Here is a 22,347-nt window from a genome sequence, read left to right as displayed (position 1 = left end):
GTGCCGAGGCCAGATAGTGTTGTGCCGTCGCCTCACGCTGCTGCTGTGCCGTTGCTGCCGCTGTCGCTGCCGCCGCTCAGCCTTTTTCTGCTCTACCGGCGTGCACGCACACACACACACACATACACACGGGCATACACACACGTACATTTCACTGCACAGCTGATCGGCCTTTATTAACTGATTATTCGTGGTGCTTGTCCAGTCGCGAGGTTTGACGGCTACGGGACTGAGTTCCACCGCTGGGTTTGCTGGCTTCGATGTAGTGCCAGTGCAATATTTCTGGTAAAAGTGTGGCTCACTGTCTGTTCTATTGGTGAATCGATAAGTGACGTAGGTGCTTGAACTCGATTGAATTGCAAGAGGTCGTTGGTCTCTCAACAATCAAAAGTCTTTATGAGGAGTTTTTGGAAGTGCAATGAAGTGGATTTCCATACACTCGATCAATCAAGTAGCACCTCGGCAAGATTGATAGCCGCACAGTTCGACAACGGTCAACCGCTACTCGAAGGGTAAGGTGCGTCTCGACACCCGCTGCGAAGCCCAACTACAATAAAGACTAGCAGGTAGCGATTACACCAAGTACGGCGCTTCGTCATCCGACGGCCAGCTTTGTACAGCAAATACTCTTCTATATACCAAAGAATACCCATTGGAACCTTCGATCGCTTTCGTAGGATAACGTGCAGAGATTACGATATGCGTGCTAAGTTGACAAATGTTCCGACGACATGTCAACCGTGGAGAAAACATTAATACCGAACCTCGCTGGTGAGTAAGAAGTGAACTACTGGACCGAGTGGTGCAGTGCTACGATTGCTCGGCAGCGGGGAATCCTCGAGCCGAATCGTTAGTGGCTTCCGAGGAGAACATTCGTCGCGAGTAATGTCCGCGGAACGGAACCCCGTCGTTCGGGCAAGTAGACTGATCTAAAGAGGCCGGGCTCGCGCTTGCGCGCGCGCTTCCAAGACTCGACAGCGGGTCTCGATCTCTCGAGACGTAGACAAAGTTGAGTGCGAGTGTCGTGGTCGGGGCAGGAGCTGCTGCGCCGGCGACGACGACGCGCCAGCTAAGCTGATACCCAACATGGTGCTGGAGCCGGGGGGCGGGCTGTCGTTTCCGGCGCCCGCGGCGGCCACGAGCAGTTCGGCGGCCACCGTCGCCGCAGCCGCCGCCACCAGCTCGCTACTCGGCCCCTCGGCCCGACTCTTCCAGCGTGCACCTGTCTTCCCGTTTCACTTACCTGGCTGGCATCATCCCGGTACCATGCTGCCCCAGGCCCAACACCAGGTCGCCGCCGCCGCCGTCAGATTGTTTAGTCACCATCCGCATCACCCACACTCGGCCCTCGCTGGCCATCCGTTGATGCCTGGCATCGGACCGCATCATCCGGCGGCGCATCATCTTCATCATGGGACTGATCACAATGAGGATGACGACGATAAGAAAGGTGAGAGATAAGTTTGCGCTTGCAGCGATACTTGAGGTTAAGTTTTCTTGTTTCATCTCGTTTTTGTTCTATTACCTTGATTATTTTGATATCTACTATTGGCAGGTGACGGAGCGTTTTCATAAATAATCAGTGTCATTTTGCTCGGTTTCCTTTATTTCAATCAATCCTACTTCTGAATACCTATACTCACGTTGGTTAAAACTTTTCTGAACTCGAGTTATGCAGATCTCTTGTATTTCAATTTATTTATTACTCAGGCTGCTTGATTATACAGCTTGAATCCTGCCAGCTAGGCCTTTTAACTTGATAATCAGCTAACACAGGCTTATGTGCTTATGCAACATTATTTTCATTACATAGCTTATGTGATTTGATGCTCAACAAACAAAGACGTCTATTTTGATTTCATTAGTGTTCAAATATGTATTTGATTTTCAGCACATGACCACATACAGATTTTGCACTCTAGTGTCAAAATCACGGGCATGTACAAGTAAGAGCATCTCGGTATTTAAAAGTCAAAACGGCGATGTAGCGTTTAGCTCGCTGCATTTCGTAATTTTTTTGTCGTAACTTGGCTACGGATGCCACCACGCTCTTTATTAAATAGTACAGCGACGTTAATTAAGTTGGAAGACGCACATACTGTCTAACACAACAATTGGCGCCACGTGCGAGGTGTGACTGCGGCCTTCTTTTTTCTAGCTGGCGGGATTATATCGAATACGAGCGCGCGCGCGCCAACAACAATAATGAGCGGTAGCAAGAAAAAAAAAAAAACAAAAAAAAAGATAAGAAAAAACAAAACGAGGCACTCGGAGAAAGTGGTCTGCGGGGACTTTTGTAACGCGGTCAATCATAAGATCATTGCTGAGAATCCCGTGGGATCGCTTAGTGCCCCCGTCGGCCCCGAAAATCCGACGAGGATGGAAGAAAAAAACACATGCGAGAAGCTCGAGGGTGAGCTGTAACTACGTGATCCCAGTCCATGGCAAGACACCTTTCGCGCGTCAATTTTTATTGAGCTTTAGTTTTCAAGCGGGAAGAGGAAGAAAAAGAGAGAAGCTTTTGAGGATTTATTGCGAGGTTTTCAGTGGGACGATCCGCTTTATTAAGTGCTAAGTTTCAGTAATAAGCTCGGCAGAAAAGTTGTTTCGGCTTTCTTATTTCGGAGAACAATTAGCGAGTGCCAGCAGTTACTGTAAGAGCGGCGAAATTTGTATAATCGGACGGGAGTTTGCAGTGGTCGGTAATCGAAACATGAGTCGTAATTTCCGCGATAGTTTACTTTATGGCTTACATAATGTTCACATTTAAAACCTTATGGCTGATAAATTGCAGTAGAAAATCACAGTAATTTTTGCGTATGCACCCCGCGCCATGTATTTGCGAAAAAAAAAACCAATTTCAGTTTTCCAACTGCAGTTGAAGGAGAGCGGAAACTAATCTGTTTTTCGAGAGAGCAAATGTACCAGTACAATTCATCATGCGCGCGTAGAGGCTCTTCATCAACTGCAATCAAATTCGTTTCGGAGCTGGCGATTCGCGCGAAGAGCAGCAGCCTCCATCGCTCGTTAAATGCCTTTAATGGTCGATCGTTAAAGGCACCGCGCCAAGCTTAATTCTCTCTCTTTTCGCAATTTCGCACACTGCAGCGAGTGAATTCGCGAGAGCAAGGGAGAAAGAAAGAGAAAATGAATGCTCCACATTTCGAACTCGCGCGTTGTCTTTCTCTGAAATCACAATATATTTTTTTTATTCGAAAGTCAAACGTATTTTTTTTTGTGCAACTGAGCGACGAACGTACGTATAAAAAGGATCGATTACAATTGATCGCTTGTAAAATTGGAAAATAACTGCTACGCCATATGATTTTTGGCAGAGAATTCAACGTGAGGAATCTATCACTCGAGGGCGAATTCATAATTGCGTCGGAACTGGTCGTGAATAATAGTTTGCGAGGAGAATGATAATATTGTATTCATGTTTTGTAATTTGTTATATTTTTGAATCACTTATTTTGAGAAAGCTGCGATAAGATATTCGTGAAAGCGAAGATTGAAACTCTGATGATAATAGTCGCTGATTGGGATTGCCATGACGGTAACGGTTTTTTATCGTGCGTAATAGTAAATGAATCTAATTAATTTTTAAACTGAATAGCGAATATAATTTTGCGGCGTGCTCGTCGTATCGGTCAAAGTCAAGTCTCAATAGATGACAAATCGCGGCACTTGTCACAAATTGCTTCGTGGCGAGCAGATAGTTGAAAGCACAGCGTCGCTGGGCAATTTTCGAGTCTAAAAATAAAGCGAAGAGCCAACGCGGTCAATAGCTATAGAGAGGAAGGAAGCGCGCAGCAGCAGTAGCTAAGACACACGAGTCGCCTTTACGGAGATCATGTACATATGTACACCTGGGCGCGCAGGAAGAGGGAGCAGGAGAGAGGGAGAGAGAGAGAGAGAGAGAGAGAGAGAGAGAGAGAGAGAGAGAGAGAGAGAGGAGAAAAAGGAAGAGAAAAGCAAGGCAGCGACTGCGGGGTAATAACTTAATTTAAACTAAACTACAGTTTAATAATTCGCCGAGCGGCGGCGCGCCGAGCGCAAGCAGAGAGAAGATGCGCGCAACCGGCAATTTCCGAGCCGCCGTTAACTGCCGGTCGTTAGTCCCTTTTCAAAACTCCTTTTCCTCCTTTTTTTCGTTCTGCTACCCTCCGGCCTACCCCCCTCTCCTCTCTTGCTCTCTTTCGCCTTTTTCCTTTGCGCCTGTTTTCTACAGTTGGCTTGCCCGCACCTCTTTTTCTCTCTAAAAAAGCTAAGAGAATTTTTATTGTTAAAATGGGTGTCTGGAGCAAAGCTTAAAATTGATTTGTCTTTACTGGAAGTGTCGTTAGTTTCGCAGTGGAACATTGTACGGTTTAGTCGATTGTCGACATTTGCCGCTGTTGTTGCTGTAATTGTGATAGTAAAACTAATTGGTGCGTCTGTAATTTGCTATCTCTACACTGGGGCTGAGGACCGATAATAATGTCGGTAGAACGCTAGAAAGTACATCTTGTAAAATTGTTTAATCATAGAGAAAAAGTCTCGAATGACGCAATTAAACAGGAAAGCGGTTAATTGAAAAATACCCCGAAGAGATTATAGACTTACAAAGCGATAGTCCAAATCGTCAGAGTTGCTTTAAGAGACTGGAAGATAGCTTTTCTTTTATTGATGACCTACCATCAACTACTTGTCACAAGACTTGATAATAGTTTTCAGTTAACACCATCTGTTTTTCTTACCAAGCTCACTCAGAGTAGCCGCAGAAATGACTGCTTATTAATATTTGTTAGCTTTGATTTATCTGCGACAAAGTTGAAAAAAATATAAAGAATTACACTTATCTACTCAAAAGATATATTCTGTACATTTTTCATCGCTAGAAACATCATTAAATTGTAAAAATGTATGTTTGTATTGATGTCTACATGTATAAAAACATTTTTTCATCAATTATAGCTTAGCTTCCATTTTTTTTTCAGCGACTGAGCATCTTTATCTTTAATTGATAAAGTTTGCAATGCCAAACAGTCTGTTCAATACAACAAGGAATAGTTTCGAAATAGTGGCTGATCGCCAATATAAAAGGTCTCATTCATCTTTATCTTATTATCTCGTGATTCACGTATTATTTTCTAGACATCTGTCTAGTTGTTACAGAGTTCTGGTGAATTCTTTTGTTTCGAAACGCTGCACAAGAACGATTTCGTATACGGCTCGCGTGCCTGGAGGTTCGTCGGTCTTTTTGGCAAATTGAATCGTCAAAAAAATTGTTGCCCATCCCTTGTCTGAAAATTAGAGCGGCCGGGCCGTGGCGCGGGAGCGGCATGCGTGAAGTCGATGGACGTCCTAACGACTGGTTTGGGCGAGAACTTTGAATCGTCGCGTCAAGACGTTCCGTAGCTACCTTTTTCGAAACTATTGTGTCGACCGAAAAGCAGCTTCTCGTTTTCATGTGCACAACAAGCAAACGAAATTCTGCTGCTTTGTTAGCTATATTGTTGGCTTCAATACTACAGATCATCGGGCAGTGTCGTCTATTATACTAAGTATCTTGTCAATGAATATAACCGTCAATTTCGACGGCGGAGAAAAGAATAGTTTGAGCACGGCGTAATTTCAGAATACACAGTAAGATTATTAGCGGACAAATGTAATAAGCACTTCTTTTGAGAATGCTCTGAAAAAGATGGAATTTGGGCACGTTTCATTTTTTTCCCGCTGAGCGATATACATGCTTATGTAAAAGAGACGCGATAATCAAGCGCAATCGGCAACCATCGCAACATCTTTATCAATTCGCCGAGCCCGCCTCTTTCTTCCGAGAGATCTCTTTCTCTCCCGATTCATTATTCATCTTCTCGCACGTATATATCGATATAAATATCAGGGAGCGCGCGTTCCTCCGTAATTCGAGAAAAATATGACGCATCGGCCGACGAAGCAGCAGCCGAATATTATATGGCCAAGCTACGACTAATTCATCGTGCGCATAACCGGTTTTCGCTCAATAAATTAGCTGATTGGGATAATAACTTGCGGCGTACGGCCTATGGATATTGCTTTTCCGACGGCGGTGACGAGGCGCTGATGGCAGTTTCGAAAGGCTACCGTCTCGTCGATTTGCGTTTTCGCGGACCTTTTTTTTATTCCCATCAGCACCGGTAGCCGCACGCTGTCTTAGCAACCTTATAAAATGATAATTTCTCATTTCGGGAACGGCTGAGAATTCTTAGTCCTCGGCCCGTGCATATCAAACACCGTGTTTATGACTTTCACGTGTGTGGATCGTTGCGTGTAGTTTCGTTTCTTCGAGTCCCTCGAGTTTCAAGTGTCATTGCGACGCAACCACATTGGCAATTCTCCTTTTTTGATATTCCAATAAAATGTATTTAATCAAGAGATACGCGCGAAATCCAGAGCAGTAAGACTTTAATTAGGATCTAGCAACAGCGTGCGATTCACGTGATTGACTTTCACAAAGGTTGAGCCGACCTGCGGTGTCTTAGCGCAGCATTACGACATAATGATTCCTCATTGAAAACAGTATTATCTTTGATAGCACAATCGAAACGTTGACTAAACTTTCACTTTTATTCCTTATCAGTGCCGAAGGTACGCTTGCCAATTACACTTATCATCTCAATTCTCTAATTCATGTTGGTCATTCATTCGCTTCGATCAATATAAAAACCCCGTTGCTCGCGAGTATCGTGACAATGCGAGAAACCTATCAACTGTTTCGCTTCGTCACTTGTCCCGATAATTTGAAAAGCAACGCCTTGACAGAACTTTTAGTTAAGACCCTCGCTACAGACTACGCAGATGATCAACAACAAGGGATCGCGTGTCCTTACGTGAATTGTTATCGTCCAAGGCAAAAGGTTATCGATGCCGCGATGGGAAGAAGAAACATTGAAAAAGACAAGACGGGCGTTGAAAAATGTAGCCTCCTCCCGTAGTAGCGACGGAAAAAAAGAGCCGAGTCGATTTTTCTTGTGAAACAGAGTCCGTGCGACGTATCTCGGGCAACGACGAGAAAAAAACGCTATCAGTATATGTGCGTGCGCGCGCGTTTGAACCTCGATTCTGTCCGTCCCTCCTGCTCGCTTAAGGACAGTCGTTTTGTCATCGACGGGTTTCATTCCGCGTGGAAATGCTTTTTTATTTTTCGAGTCGTTGTTGTTTTTTTTTTTTTTTTTTTTCAACCGATTACGGGGTTCCTTTGCTCTTTGAACTTTCGAAAAAGACCGACGGAGCAGGGTGACTGGGTAGAATTGATCGATTGAAAATTAATTAAACTGATTTAGCTCGGTACCTGGGAGCTTGAAGCTTCGGAGAAAAAAACACCGTTGAAATGTTTAAAACCCACGCTACAAATTCAATCAAGTTTCCCAAGAAGAAGAAGAAAAAAAGTCTTGATTTCATAGACTACGTCAATTTCTCAGCCGTATTACTTCATCGAGCGTACAATTGCGTAATTGAAGAATAAAATGCCGTAAAAATACAGTATATATATCTTTTGACGAATTTAGCAATAAAAATGTTTCCAAAGTAACTTGATGCAAGCGGCATAAACAGGAGTAGAAGCTCGAAATTAAAGTGCCAGTTAATTAAACTGTGCCGCTGAGTTGCAACGTGCGAGCGTGCGCGCACGCGCTTCGAATCGACTCACTCGCGAGAGAGAAGGTTTCTCTCGTTTGGAAGGAGTTAAAAAGACGGGCTATGCACGCCTCCTCGACAGCTAAGCGACTGCGCGCGCGGCCCCGCGGTAGGGGAAAGACTGCGCCTAGGCGGGGGTGCAACTGCAGAAGCCTCCACGCTTCCTCGGCGAACTAGGAGTACGCGCTATTTATACGCTCGGCTAATTGTCTCGAACGATAAGCATCCCATTCTCTCCCTTCGTATCACCCGTCAACTTTCTTGGCGCTCCAATCTTTGCTCTCCGGCAAGTCAGCCCGACGCTCGCGGGCATTTAACTGTTCTGCAATTTTCGCGGACAGACCCGTCGCGCGCTCTCGTTAACGCTCTCTCAACGTTTCCGTCTCGCTTTCCGCAGTAGAGCGTAACGCGTCGGCGATCGCGAGAGACGCGACACATCCGCGTTAATAACGCGGGAACCAGAGCAATCAATTAAGAGCTGAACGTGCGAAAGAGCAGGCACGCGCGGGCGCGAAAAGAAGCGCGCGCCTGCGTCTCGCCGCAATCAATTACAAGCGTAACGCGCGAGACGTCGCGCAGGCTCGAACGGCGCAGCGCCTCCGTATAAATTGCACGGATGGCACGCACGCGCGCGAGGCGACCTCGCGGCGGCTGCGAAACCCCGAGGTATTTTTATCCGCGACTCGCGTCTGCGCGCGCGGCATTTTTGTTCGATAATTGAATCAGTGCCGCGCGCGCGCGCGCAAGCGAGTCTACAGTTATATCGCTTGCCTGCCACTTAATGGATTAATTATCATGGCTCTGGTGATGGACGGTGGTTAATTAAAAAAGAACGAGCTAGTCGCTGGCTGCGCCATTATCGGCGCTCTCGCGCGCTCCTGACACGGCCGCTGTCTAAACGCACTCGTGCTATCGTAAGTCAATTCGCGAGAAGTCGACGTGCACGCTCGCGGAGTTTCAATTATAATACGGCTCGTTCCAGCCTGTCGCTGTGCCAATAGCGAAATCCAGCCGACACGCTGGCTAGGAAATTTGATAATTTGCTCGCGAACGAAGCGAGCCTAATTCAACGGGCAGTTCCAATTCATTACACGCGGTTTATAATCGACGTGCATTTTAATAATTATCGCAACGCGCCCGAACGAGTATCGCTGCGCGCTCTCCGATAGAGTCGATATTAAACGAGCGCCTGCGCCGCGCCGCCAGTCGAGTGAAATTTCGCGGCAGGCGCTGCAGCGATAATTAAAATTGTTATTTATTGCACGTAGGCGCCACTTGCGCAAGGTATTAATAATAATGACGCAGAGCGAGCGCGTAGGTAGCGCGACCTTCCGAAAAGCGCACAATATGGCGACTCGACCAATGAACTGTGAGGTTGAATGTTTATGCGTCTGCGCCTCGGTCTTTGATATGATAAATCTTATCTCCGACTCGGACGGTAAATATTTTTCTCGATCGCTTTATATGTTTCTTCTTCTCTCATTACCGGGTTGTGTTAATTGTTTTTTTCCACTTTTCGTTTATTGGCAGAATGGCGATCCGCTTAGCTATACCCAAAATTAATTCCTTGGCTCTCTAGGAAAAAGTCACAAGATCGTTTTGTCATTAATTACGAAGTCATCGGGTTAATTGACCACATAATCTAGTAATTGTAAGTAAGCTCGCGGAATAATGAAAGTTGCGCAGGTGTAAGTGAAATGACTGTCCGTGCAGAAAGTGGGAGGGAGAGCAAGAATACGAATTTTCCAGCTTAAAGCAAAGTATTGTAGTGCTCACAGGTGATTCGAATCGGCTCGTCTAAAACAATCGACTTGAAGCATCGAATGGCCTGCCTCGCACGCAAACCGGTGACACGCCAGTCTATATGTGGCAGAGGGTGAACAAACTCGTGCGAGCAAGATGTCAAGTAATTGAGCTTTCTGCCCCGACGTACATGCAGTGCAACCGACGGGGTGCAAACCCACAATTACCATGATGTCGATAACGGAAAAAAGAGAGAAAAGGCCGAAACATTAGTTGCCGAGCGCGTGGAAAAGTGCGTTTTCTCGACTGTATATATATATATATATGTGTAACGAGAAGTGAATTATGACGAATTATCAGGGCGCAAGTGCGAAAGCTTCCGATTGCTGTAAATACGCGCAACGTAATCCTAATGCGATCTGCGCTCGTAAATCAGCCTGAAAATTTCTCAGCTCTTTAACCGATAAATCCGATTGGCTTCGAAGCCGCAGAGCAAAGCTGAGTTTCGCGCAACAAGTATTTGCAAACAAGTAACGGGCCGGGTTTTTTTTTTTTTTTTCATTCTTTAGTCTCGCGTGCGCACCGCCACCGCCATGTTTATTATACAATATGCTGCCTTTTTACTTAGCTACTCGGAAATGAGGCTCGTTAAGTCGGGACTTTGCCAGCGAGCGACTTTGTCACCTGATATTTCAAGCTTAAACAATTTAATTGTATAACAAGGCGCGCGCTAAGGTACAGTCGGTCGTTTCTGGCACGGCAACGACCTCGACATCAATTGCCCCGGCTAATAAAAAAAATCAGCTCAACGGCTTTCCGATTTGGCTGCCTCGTTCGTTCGTGCGAGCAGGAGGAAGAAGAAAGAAGAAGGTTAATCTCTCTGGGCGATCTCCAGAGCGCTAACGACGTCTCAATTTTACGGTCGAAAAATGTAAAAACCGGAGGAGATGGCGACGGGCGTCGTAGCCGTTTGGGGCACATCGAGCTCTCGTGCATGTATACAATGTTTCTCTCTCTCTCTCTCTCTCTTGCGCGCGCGCGCGCGTGTACTCGAATAATAATCGGCAGCGCACGCGAGCCGCATCAATGTGTAATTAGCCGGGTACGCTGTCAGATGTTATCGCTGCCGCGGAGCGAGCGACCGCAAGAAAAGTGCGCCCACGGGAAAATAGAAAATTACTCAATCCGTGCGCAAGATTTGATTTTTGATTTGGTTGGTCGATATATTGCGGTGTGAATTTGTTGTGCTCGGCAAGCGCTGATTATCCGGTAGTCGTGGGCACAGCCGCATTATAGCTTGCTATTAATAGTAGCACGAAAATCGCTTTTATTTATTGCAAGAGCCGATCAACCGTTCGACTATTTAATTATATCCTGAGAAAATTGCGAACAAGAGCGCAGAAGGCGCACTTCCTGTATAATCGCACGATCAATCGACGTATTTGTTTGCTTTGCGCCGCGCATTTTTCGCAATTCTCGCGATTTATTTCACTTTACCCGATGATGATACGCCTCGCAGCCTTGGCAATTTTTCAACGCCAGCTGTGTTATTTACAATAGTGCGTGCAACATTCATCGGATGCGGCCTTTTCCGAGTGGCCGATTGAAGTACTGTAATCGCGAGTGAATTTTCTAACTGTTCGATGCTCTTTAAATTACTCTTAGCGTTGGGAATCGCACAGGAAAACACGGCGTACGAACGAGTATTTGAAAAGAAATTATATTTATTTCAGGCGTACGAGTAAAACAAATCAATTTCCTTGCAAGGAAATTCTATGACCGTAATCTCGTGTAATAAAGTAATACCTAATAAAATGACAGCGGACTGAATTGAATTCAAGACTAGCTTTGAGCACTTGCAAAATGTTCTATGCAATCTCGTGTGCCGGCGAGGAGCACCGAGAGAGAGAGAGAGAGGGAGGGAGAGAAAGCGCTCGGGGCGCCCTTATTAAGAAGGATATTTAATTCAGCTTGATCGCAGAGGGCGCGCGCTGCTTACAAGGACTATCTGCGGAGCAAGCGGGAGGGAGAGGTGAGTGTATGTGTAACCGGGTGTCCGGAGGATTGATGGCGTCTAGATGCAAATGCGCGTTGCACGCAAGCGCAACTGCACCTCCTACCGACGCCTTATGCCAGTTAACGCCTTACAGCTTAATTTCGCAGCCATCCTCCCCCCCTCCCTTTATTGCTTTTTTGATGTTGGCGGGCTCGATTCAATTTCCCTCACTATTGTAATTAATGCTCGCATACGTTTGCTCAGCTCGCGATTGATCGACTGCCCATGCTCGGTTCCGGTTTCCGTCCATTTTTACGAGAGCGAAAGCCTCGCTCCAGATCGATCATAAGCTCGCGGAGCCTGTTACAATGCACACCTAATTACGAACTCCAGTGTAGCTCATTGTTTGCGCCTCGGGCAGACTCGCTAATTTTTATCCAGCGCTTGTGCACGAGCCAATCGCCCCGACGCAGTCAGCGAGTGCGCAAGATTGAGCAGTGTCGCAAACGCGATAGATCTCAGAGGTGTGTGTGCATGTGTGCGCGCGTGCGCATTCGGCGATTGTCGACAAGAGAGCGCGCAAGCTGACAAAATAAAGTAATAGCCCGCGAGAACGGCTAATCGTGATTGCGGTGGAGCAGAGCACGAAAACAATCGCCTGCGAAGGCGAAAAAGAGGAATCGCACCTTCGGTTGGCGGAGAGGCGGCGGCGGCGGCGGCGGCGGCGGCGGCGTGCAACACACGGCCCATGAAAACACCTTCCGAGTGAAAAGGAGCGCTCGAGCCATTGCCCTGTAGTTAAACCTCGCGCCGACTCTCTTTCTCGCGATGCAGCTACGTGCATATATATCTGTATACAGGTGTACAAACATGCAGCTGTGCGGCCAATCAACTAATCAATCAAGCCCGCGCAATCCTCGGGCGTTTCGCCTCCAGCTTCGGCGCGAGCTGTTTCGTTGGGCCGCCGGCTGCACGACAATCGCTTAATCAATTTGCACTGTCCGTCGCGTCGCGCGCAACAGCCAAATAGGTAACGTCGGCCAAAGGGCTTGGTCGGAGACGAGGGTCGCGTGTGGGATACGCGGCGCCGCACTCGTTACGCTAATCACCTGCAGGAGCCGCGACGATGATTAAAAAGAAAGAGCGCGCGGCCTATCGTTACTCGTGTGCAATGTGAGACGCGATGCGTTTCTCACGATTGGTCCCGCGCCACTTATCCTGACCATACGCACGCATTACGTATCCGGCGAGAGCGAGAGAGGTACAAGCCGCTCGTAAAATTATTAGCACTCGCAGCCTTGCCGTTGTGATTAGGGCCTAACGAGCTGCGCCACAGCGGCTTCTCCCGCAACTGCAGGCCATTTGTTCATTCGCTTTCTTCGCTGTGTATGCGCACTTGCTCTCGGTGCCGTGATGAGGACGAGAAATAAAGATTTTTATCGCGCAGCTTGTTAAGCGAATTAATAGACGTCTTTTGCCCTTCTTCGAAGTTTCCAGTCAATTCACAGTTTCACGTGGATACGTGCTCGGCGAACGACCGAGTGCTTCGCTCCTTCTGAAATTCGGCTGATTTACCAAAATTATGCATTCAGCTACCATGCATTAACCTCCTCGAAAATTGCTCTCACGTAATTCGTAGAATCGATATTACTAAGATTACCTTCCAGGACGCGGTCTTCTCTTAAAAGTGCGTAAAACCTGATGGAATTGAAATTAAAGGCACGGACACGGACGCATGATTCGAAAAACCAAACAATTGTGTATACGCGAAGCTCTGCTATGAACCTACTGATTATCCTCTGAAAACCAGAGAACTCCAAAGATCGATTGCACAGCCAGAGGCGCAGTAAAAGTCCGAAGAAAATAAACCAAAAAAAGTAAAAAAAAAGGAAAAGGCGAATTTCTGTTATCCGAGCAGCCAGCGAATCCATCATTACCGCAGAAAAAGCCTTCGCGCCGCCCTGTGGTATTAAGACACCTGCGAGCAGAGATGATTGCGAGCGCTTCATTACTGCCAAATATCTTGTTCTCTCTCTCTTTCAAAGTAGAGCGCCGTCAGTGCTTTCGTAGGCGCCTAATTATGGAGCGATACTGTATACGGTGACGCTGGGATGAGCTCCGCGAAGCCTCCTTACGTAAAGGTTTTTCCCGAAAAAATCAAGGAAAAAGAATCGCTTCGTTTCGCGAACTCGATTTCAATCGAATCACTTAGGCCAAATAAAACTCGAGATATTTCACTCCCGTATGGGCCGCGCGCGTCGTCTTTGCCATTCGTCAAGTTAATCCACTCTTCAAAAACTGGCCGAGACAGCGAGAAAAAGAAAAGGACGCCGGCTCGCGGGAATCCAGAAGGAAATTCGTCGACGTTGCGTTCGAGGCCTGTATAATTTGAGCGCGCTCGCGCGCGTCATCCCTCAATTTCGTACATGCGTGCACGCGCGTGTACGTTGGAACAAAGTGAGGCGCGATCATTTGCGCCTCGCGTGGCCTGCGGAGTCACTTTGATACGCGATGTGTACGTCTATGTGTACGTATCTCCATCGACTCGCGAGCTGGACCCCGCAAGATAAAGGGACCGGGCACTGTAATTTCGATTTAATTGCATGTTATTTCGGTAGTATACTCCTCTCTCTCTCTCTCTCTCTCTCACTCTCTTGCCGGCTTTATTAAACGCCTTACGCCGACGAGAGGCACGCAAGGAGTTGTACGTGCATCCCTTGGCATTGCCGATTGATGCGCCGTTCGTGGCATCTTGATGAATTTATTTGCCGAGAATTCTTGTATCCTTTTTTGCTTGCGGTGTAAGCGAAATGTGTTAATTATCGTGGCTTTTGCGGTGTCACGTTTGATGGACTTTTACTTCTGTGAGACTTGGAAATTAGATTCCGTTGGATTTATTTTACTCTGCGTTGACATAAACATTGTGTATGGGAAATGATGGAACATTTGACAAGTTCATAGAGTGCTAGAGAGGTAAATAAGCTTTTCTTTCTTCTATTGTACGCAGGCTGCGCGCCGAGTGTAAATTTGTAGCTGACCGTAAGTTCCTCGGCGATAAATCTCAAAAAGACCTTATTTTCTCGTCGGAAATTCAAATGAGTTGTCGACAAATGACGATTGCAAAGGGCATTAATTCAGCGCGTTAAGCGTGACACACGTTTTACGTCGTTAGTCGCTGGCTGCCGCAACCAATGAAAAATAATGACGAACCTTCGTAAAATGTAACGCGATAAAGAGCTTAACCAATTAACTTTCACTTTTTTCTCTCTCGTACGATCGTATCGGTTATAACGCTCGCGAAATGGATCATAGCATCGTGTTGAAGGCGTTAAATGCCTACACAGTTCGATTTAATCCTTTGACTTGCAGCTGCACTCTGAGCGTTCATTACGAATTCGATCGATTACCCATAATAAGCGGCTTAGATCTAGTTTTCTTTTTGTTTTCGCCTCGGCTCCGTCTTCATACATATACATATCATTTTCCGCACTTTCTCTTTTTGCCTCCCCCCCCCCCTTTTTCACCAAGGCTTTACGAGAAAATTTATAAGATAAGAAGATTGCTGCCGTCAACATGCGTTACCTCGTTATTTTGTTGTTTGCTTGAGATAATAAATTACTTCACACTAGTAACCAAAGATTATTCGCAACTGCCGTACAAGAATATATGAAGAGTGTGTGAGAAATTGTTGACCTCAAGAAGGATTATGTGTAATTAACAGATGACGATTTATCCTCAACGGACTCGTTAAATCAAGTTTATTTCCACGTCCACGTGACGGACTCCACAATGACTCCATAAACACGGTGCATTATTATCCCAGATTTAAAGTCTTTATCACCTGATCATTCTTCGCTTAAAAGATTTTGCACTTGGACGCATGTATATATAGTATTAAAATCTCTTCTAAAACGTATAAGTTTTTGTAATAAATCGCGCTTAATTGTGATAATAAATACATACGCGTCTCCGATCGCATGATTATTTTTCATCGCGCATTCTCGTACGTACCATCCGAAAGCATCATCGTAGGCTTGAATCGCGGTGCATGCGAGACAGAAGCGTTCTTGATTAGAATTTAATTGTCGTCGCGCGGGTGCAGATACAGACAGCGAGAAAGTGAGAGACTGGGGCAAGCAAAAATAATTAAGCTGGCAGAATAGTCGGGAGAACGAAAGCGGAGACGTGTGACCGGCAACAGTAACAGCAGCCGCCTGTACAATTTATATGCAAAGCAGCATACGCGGCCGAGGCGAAAACTTCTCAAACGGCTGTGGAACATGAAATCATTACATGTCATGCGAGCGCATTACGCGACGATCGACTACGAAAGCTCGCTAACGCGTTAGCTTGAAATTAAGATTTCTTTGCGCTCAACGAGCCCAGGCTGCGAATCATCGAGCTTTAATAATTACGTGATTGCACAACACGTCAGCTAATTTGCGCGTGTATCTTTTTTAATTTGCGCGTATTTTTTCCTTTTCTTATTTCGCTGCAGTTTTAACGGAGGTTGGAAAAAGTATTTGCTTAAAGATGGCATTTCAGCGCTGATTAATTAGAGGAGAAATTAACGCGCGCGAAGCATGCAAACGCACTCGTGAAAAGTTCACGGCAGAGATTTATCTAATGAGAAAGAAACAGCTTAAATAAATGAAATGAAGTTATTTCGACCATAGTGACTTCTCCTAACTCAGTCTCTTTCAATTTTCTCAGCTCTATGCGTAGGCACGTACTCAACGCTTCACCAACGTAGCGCAAGAAAGTGATTTTTTGTTTCTTCTGCGTATGCATAAGTCATTGCGCATAAACTTCACATCCGTCAGGGACGCATGCGAGTCGACCAACCGAGAAAAACCTCGCGCGCGCGAGACAGATGCGACCAGAGGTGCGCGTATACATATAGTTCATACTCTCTTCCCCTTGGCAACAGCGTGACTTTTACAAAACCACACCTCTTCCTTTAATAACAATTTTCCTTTTCTGCATTAAATTTCTGTTTCTATCGCAACGACGCGTCATCGAAAGTCTCCTCGCACACAGTGACATATTTCTCAGCGATTAGCAACGCCAGCACTAAATCAGAAAAGTTGAAGCAATAAAATCACGCACTCGTGGCAATGGTGGGCGAAAAGTGAGTTGTCTCGCACAGAAATAGCTCACCCCTTGAAGATAACAAGTCCCAATCGTAATGCGCGATCTCTCCGTTATTCAATATTCGCGGAGCTCGCGCGCATTAGCATACATACGAGCCGCAGAGGCGGTGGCGGTGGCCGAAACAATCGAGAGATGCGCCCGCTCGATAGGAAAAAAAACCGAGAGGGAAAAAGACGCTTGTCCTCATAAAATCATGAAATTCCATGTTTATTCAATATATCCGGCTTATCTGTGGAGCACGTACACACACATGCGCGTGCGCACAGACAAGTTCATGGCCGGACCTCTTTTTCTGTTTGTCCGGATCGCCCGGAGGGGACGCTCCAATTCCATCGTGATAAGCACAGTCTTCCTGCGTATATAGTTGTCAGCTATTCGCGAGTCGAGGAGGATGCTATGAAAGCGGGAGGAGGGGACAAGGCGGACTCGGAGTCACACGTAGACGAGCAGTGGATGTTTCTCCTTCTCCGCGCTCCAGTAATTTCGATCGAAGTGTTTCTTTTTCATAAACTCTTTACGGGAAATTACCAAGCAAAGTAAATTACGCATTCTGTATTGTGATTTTTCTACTGCACCAAAAAATCGTCTGCAAATTTCTCAAGGTTTCATTCCTTAAAAGAAAGGACAACATACTCCCATTAAAATGTCAATCAAAACGATAACATCTACGATAGCTATGTATAAATTCACGGCGATAGATGAGCCGTACATCTTGATAGAAAATAAGATGCACCGCAAACAGTTTTGTCTCCCCTTCCTGATCTCGCGCGCATGATAATTCAACAAACAAATGAAATTGCGCATCGTTCGGTCGAAATTCAATGTACATTCGATGAGCTTGTACTGTGAATCTACGAGCAAGATAAAGCTAAATGCTCAATGTGTTTCTCTCTTGTTGTCTTCAGGTTGCGACGGCGAGAGCGACGAGGGTGGCAGTAAGAGGCGGCGCAGCCGCACGAATTTCAACAGCTGGCAGCTTGAGGAGCTGGAACGGGCATTTCTCGCGAGCCATTATCCCGACGTCTTCATGCGCGAGGCCCTGGCTGTGAGGCTCGAACTCAAAGAGAGCCGCGTCGCGGTAAGAATGCGCCGATTCCGTATATGCCTTTGGCACCGTGACACCGATGGACGACGATGCGCCAGGACTGCCTGACGCTCAAACGTCCGCGTCGTAAAGTGAAATCGGGCCCGAGGAAAAATTTTCGAGCGCGGAGCGTCGCGCAGACGGCCGCGCGCATATGTCCCATCGCGCGGCGAGCTGGTGGACAGAAGGGGCAGCTAGCGCGCGGCGTTCGCTCAATTTCACGGCTGGTCGGCTTCGCGTCCCCGTGCTCTCTCGCTCTCGCTATGCAGCATACGTTTCGCGGCCGGGCATATTTATATTTATGCCCTTAGACACGCTTCAACGAGCAGTCGAGAGAGAAGGAGCACAATGCTCCGACGCATTCATCTCTTAATCGGGGCTGACCTTTGAGCGCGTAATTTAATTTCCCAATGACATCTCCTACATTGTCTCGTTGTTCGTTCTGCCGTTGATTTTACAGCGTTCGTCCGTTCGCCGTCGGATCATGAATTTTCAAACGTCTCCCCCGAACTGTCGCTGCGGACTTTCGATCAAGCGTGGCCTAATATGACACGCGTCATCGCCGAGGAAAGAAATACGTGGGTACAAATCTGGCCTCGTGCCGCGTGACAAGTGACTCACGCACCCTTACGGACCCGATACAACATAAAGATGCATGACGACGCACGACGACTACACGGTAGCCTCTCGGGAGTCGTGTCGCAGATTAGACGCGCTCGTGCGACACGAGATCGGCAGCTCGAGATAAGAGCTTAATGCACGGATAATGAAGCCGACCTTCTTTCCATGGGTTGACAGAGGCAGCAACGCGCGCACACATACGTCGTCGCTCAATCGAGGCACACGCTCGTAGGTGTGAATTGGGCGATGGGGCTCGGTCGGCTGCTTTCTCTTTCTTTTGCCTTACTACGAGCGCAGTGTCCCGATATGCGTGTTATTTGGTAGTTTTCTGTTGCGGTGGAACGTCAAATACGGGCCGAGAAATCCGACCGCGGATTTTCGTGCGTCGAATTAAGTGACAAGATGCTTTTATTACCCAATATAAATGGGTGGCTCGATGTCGCGGCCAGGCAAATTGATAAAGCGAAGGGCTAATCGCTTATCGGGCGCTCGAGCACGCGCGCACGCACGCACGCGCGCTCGCGCTTTCGCCTGATTGGCTGGCCGTCGTCTACTCGTCACGCGCCAACTGAGCAACTCCTCCGCGCGATGTCGCTATCGGGCCTTACCAAAATCAAGCGCGAGCGGGGCTGCCGCTCTCGTAAACGCGCAGATTTATCGCGGAAACACTTATGGAACCCGTTCGCCGTATATAATATAACGTACGCGAGTGCAGACGCAGAGAGCAGCGAGAGGCAGTTAATCAAAGCCCTTTGGTGGCGCGAAACGAGGGAGCGGAGCGCGTCGCGAGAAATTAGACGGCTAATTAGAAACACGGCGTTTTCTCATTAGCGGCACAGAGTGCGGATAGCCAGAAAAATCAACCACCCGAGTACATCACAAGCGAGAAATTATACAACTTTATGTACTCGATGAGGTTTATCATGCGCTTGAATAATTGCACGTCTCTAATATTGTCCGCGGCACTCTTTCCGAGGTATTTGGCCTTTCTCAAATTTACTTTCGTACGCTCTGTGTACATTAAGATATTCAGTTAGAAACTCGGTATACCGAAGACACGGCAGGAGAGGAAGGAAAGCGGCGGCAAATGAGTGCATCAAGCGAAATCTCTTAAAAACATTTCGCCCGGGGCGCGAAAAAGAAAAGCCCCGGGACACGCGACGCTGTTCGTATATATTGGCGCATAAAGCGAGGGGCGAGCGTGGGGCTGGGCTATATCGATTTCGTTGGGCTCGCGTGCCGCGAGGTTAGCAGCGCGGCGCGCCAGCAGCTACCGCCCGCCCTGGCACAATGTCTTTATCCCTTTGTGCACGGCGGCGTCGGCGTCGGCTGCAAATAGCCGGTTCGCGCGCACCGTAAGCCGAGGCTTGTTAAAGGCGACGAGCTGCTATATACCATTCTTTCCTCCCGTCCTTCGAAGGAAATCACGAGGGTGGCACTTTGCGGTCAAACGTGCGAATCGAGTTGGACGTTTACGAAGCTTTTGCCGTTGAAGTAGCCGTAGAGTTCTGCTCGACAACTAATAACGCGCTTTCATTGCGCCCGAGTACTCTCGGCTTTGGAATTAAACACGCAGCGATAAGTTCCGGATGTGTAATGCAACGCTCCGCAAAAGTTCGCTGCGAACCAGACGTTTTCACTCGCGAATTGCGCGGATGCACGCCGGGCCAATTTTTTTATTTTATCGCATCGGCAATTACACTCGAATTTGCACGTAATAGCGACTAATCGAATGAGCCTCGCGTAAAGAAAAGCGGAGCAATCACTAATTGCGATCATTTGCCGCGAATTACCAAAAAAATTCTCGATATTTTACGGCTGGTGCATTCGGGTTTGAGTTAGCATCGCATCTGTGTTTGTTGCAGGTGTGGTTCCAGAACCGACGGGCAAAGTGGCGCAAGAAGGAGCACACGAAGAAGGGCCCTGGTCGGCCGGCACACAACGCCCATCCACAGAGTTGCAGTGGCGAGCCTATACCGCCGGAGGAGCTCCGTAGGAAAGAACGCGAAAGGCGGCAGAAGAAGCTCATGAAGGCGCTCGAGAGGCAGCAGCGCAAATTGGCCGCCAAGGTGAGAAGAACCATCCGAATTAATCTTCTGCAGCGAAAATAATAAAACAAATTATAAGAACGCCTAAGGAATTTCGGAGGTAGACAAGTTAATATTTGCCTGAGTCGAGTCAGTGGATGTGATAACCGCGTTGGCCTGAACCTTCGTATTTTTTTTCTTTATTTTTTGCTTTCTGAAAAAGAAATTAATTTCTGCTGGATTAATCGATTAGTTAATTTACATTCCATAATCATTTTTTAAAACAGATTAAAGAATACAATTATGAACTGTACATTTCAATTAGGCGTAAATTTTGGTCAATTGGAATTGTGACTGTGAAAAACGTGTATTCTTACAATGACCCTTTACAATTGAAGTGTCGAATAACGAGTATTTATCTTATCGCAGGGCATCACAGTGGATTTGTCGACGCTGAAAGCCGAATGGGAGTCTCGAAACGCAGCCGGCGGCAGTGGCTCGTTGAACGGCAGTTTTTCCAGCAGCTTGAATAATAACAACGAGAGCAACAGTATATCGGGCATCGACGCGAACGAGGAAATTGACGTGGTAGGCGGACTGGATTCGTGTAGCGAAAGCGGCAGCGAGCGAGTCGACTCGGCAGCCGACGGCTCGCTCGACGGCGATGGCTACGAGCGTCGGCAACCGAGCGCCAGTATCCGACTGAATCACCAGCAAGGCATCCATCACTGGGGCTTGAGTTTGCTGGAACGGCGGCGGGAGTTGGTCAGTCTTGGGGCGAGCAGTCAAACGTCGAGCGCCGGCGACGAAGTCCAAAGTAGCAGTATCGACTTGTCGGTCAAAGGCCGCGAGGAAAGGCGTCGGCTCAATCCGTTCTCCATCGACAGTCTGCTGGGCAACAACACGGTGGCAGCAGCGGAAAACAAGGACGCGATACCGATGTCGATAGTCGCGGGAAGGGACTTCAAGTCACCGGCAGCGTCGCCAGTGTCGTCGGCCAGCTCGCTACCCACCTCGCCCACGCTCACGTAGTCTTGGCTGAGCTGGTGGAAGGGGGATGCTTTTGCCCGCAAGACTGAGCTTCGATGATTCCTTCACCGTAGAACATCTCAAACGCATTGATTGCTCGACTTGTGCGTTTCATCATTTTCGTGCCATACCTGAAATTACAATCAGCGCGGCAGGTCGCTTGGCAAATCCTCGGATCAGTGAGTTCAAAGTGCGATTTCTTCGACAACAACTTTAACTATGTAGGGAGCAAAAGGATGTATATTAAGTTTCGAGAAGTGAGGGGGGTTATCCTTTTTGACGGCGCATATCGCTTGCCACATATCCATACGAGCAGTACTAGCTGCGAAGCAAAAAGACAGATAAGTAAAAGTGCCGTATCTTCCCTTATCGATAGCTAAGTTGCTTTCTTTTTTCGTTCGTCGTAACTCACCGTAATAATTACCGTGCAATAAAAGTGTCGGAGAGCTACGAGTCGATCGATTTTGTCCGTTCGTTCGTGAGTCGTAGATACGTAGCCCGTTTTAGATTGTTTTTTTTTGCGCGAGTCAAGTGTATTTATTGTAAATAGTCAAGATGAACTGAGAGAGAGAGAGAGAGAGAGAGAGAGAGAGAGAGAGAGAGAGAGAGAGAGAGAGAGAGAGAGAGAGAGATGAATGCGTATAATTTAATCGACGTTGTAGTTTTAACGCGGATACCCAGTGTTCGACGATAACATTCTGAAGCAATAGCAGTGTGCGTTCTCCACGAAAAAATGTGTAAATGTAAATAATGTCGAGAGACGAGCGGAGCTTTAAACGACGAACAAACGAGAAATAAAGAAAAATAAAACACAGAAATATTAAACGATGCCATAGCCATAGCGAACGATTCCTCTCATTTGAAAAATTGCAGATTAATGCGTGCAATACGAGAAAAATTCATGAAGCTGATATGTATATCAATTGGCTGGTTTCATAGTTGCCATAAAATTGAGATTCAAGACAGTACCTATCGTATATCCACTATAAATATATATTAATTTATTCTCAACAAAAATCATTGTCTTTTTTTCT

General features: G+C 47.0%; 1 protein-coding gene across 1 annotated transcript; it reads left to right on the top strand.

The window, feature by feature from the left end:
* Positions 1-35: 35 nt before the first annotated feature.
* On the top strand, positions 36-22,232 carry LOC131667961 (homeobox protein unc-4-like). Its single transcript, XM_058941745.1, has 4 exons — positions 36-1,450; positions 17,458-17,630; positions 20,123-20,326; positions 20,714-22,232. The coding sequence occupies exons 1-4, from the start codon at positions 1,087-1,089 to the stop codon at positions 21,314-21,316; spliced, it is 1,344 nt and encodes a 447-aa protein (XP_058797728.1). The 5' UTR covers positions 36-1,086; the 3' UTR covers positions 21,317-22,232.
* The last annotated feature ends 115 nt before the right edge of the window (positions 22,233-22,347 follow it).

This window comes from Phymastichus coffea, unplaced genomic scaffold (assembly GCF_024137745.1).
Source record: "Phymastichus coffea isolate CEN01 unplaced genomic scaffold, Cenicafe_Pcof_1.1 PCOF00072, whole genome shotgun sequence".
NCBI classification, from domain to species: Eukaryota; Metazoa; Arthropoda; class Insecta; order Hymenoptera; family Eulophidae; genus Phymastichus; species Phymastichus coffea.
This window is presented reverse-complemented; position numbering and strand designations above follow the sequence as displayed.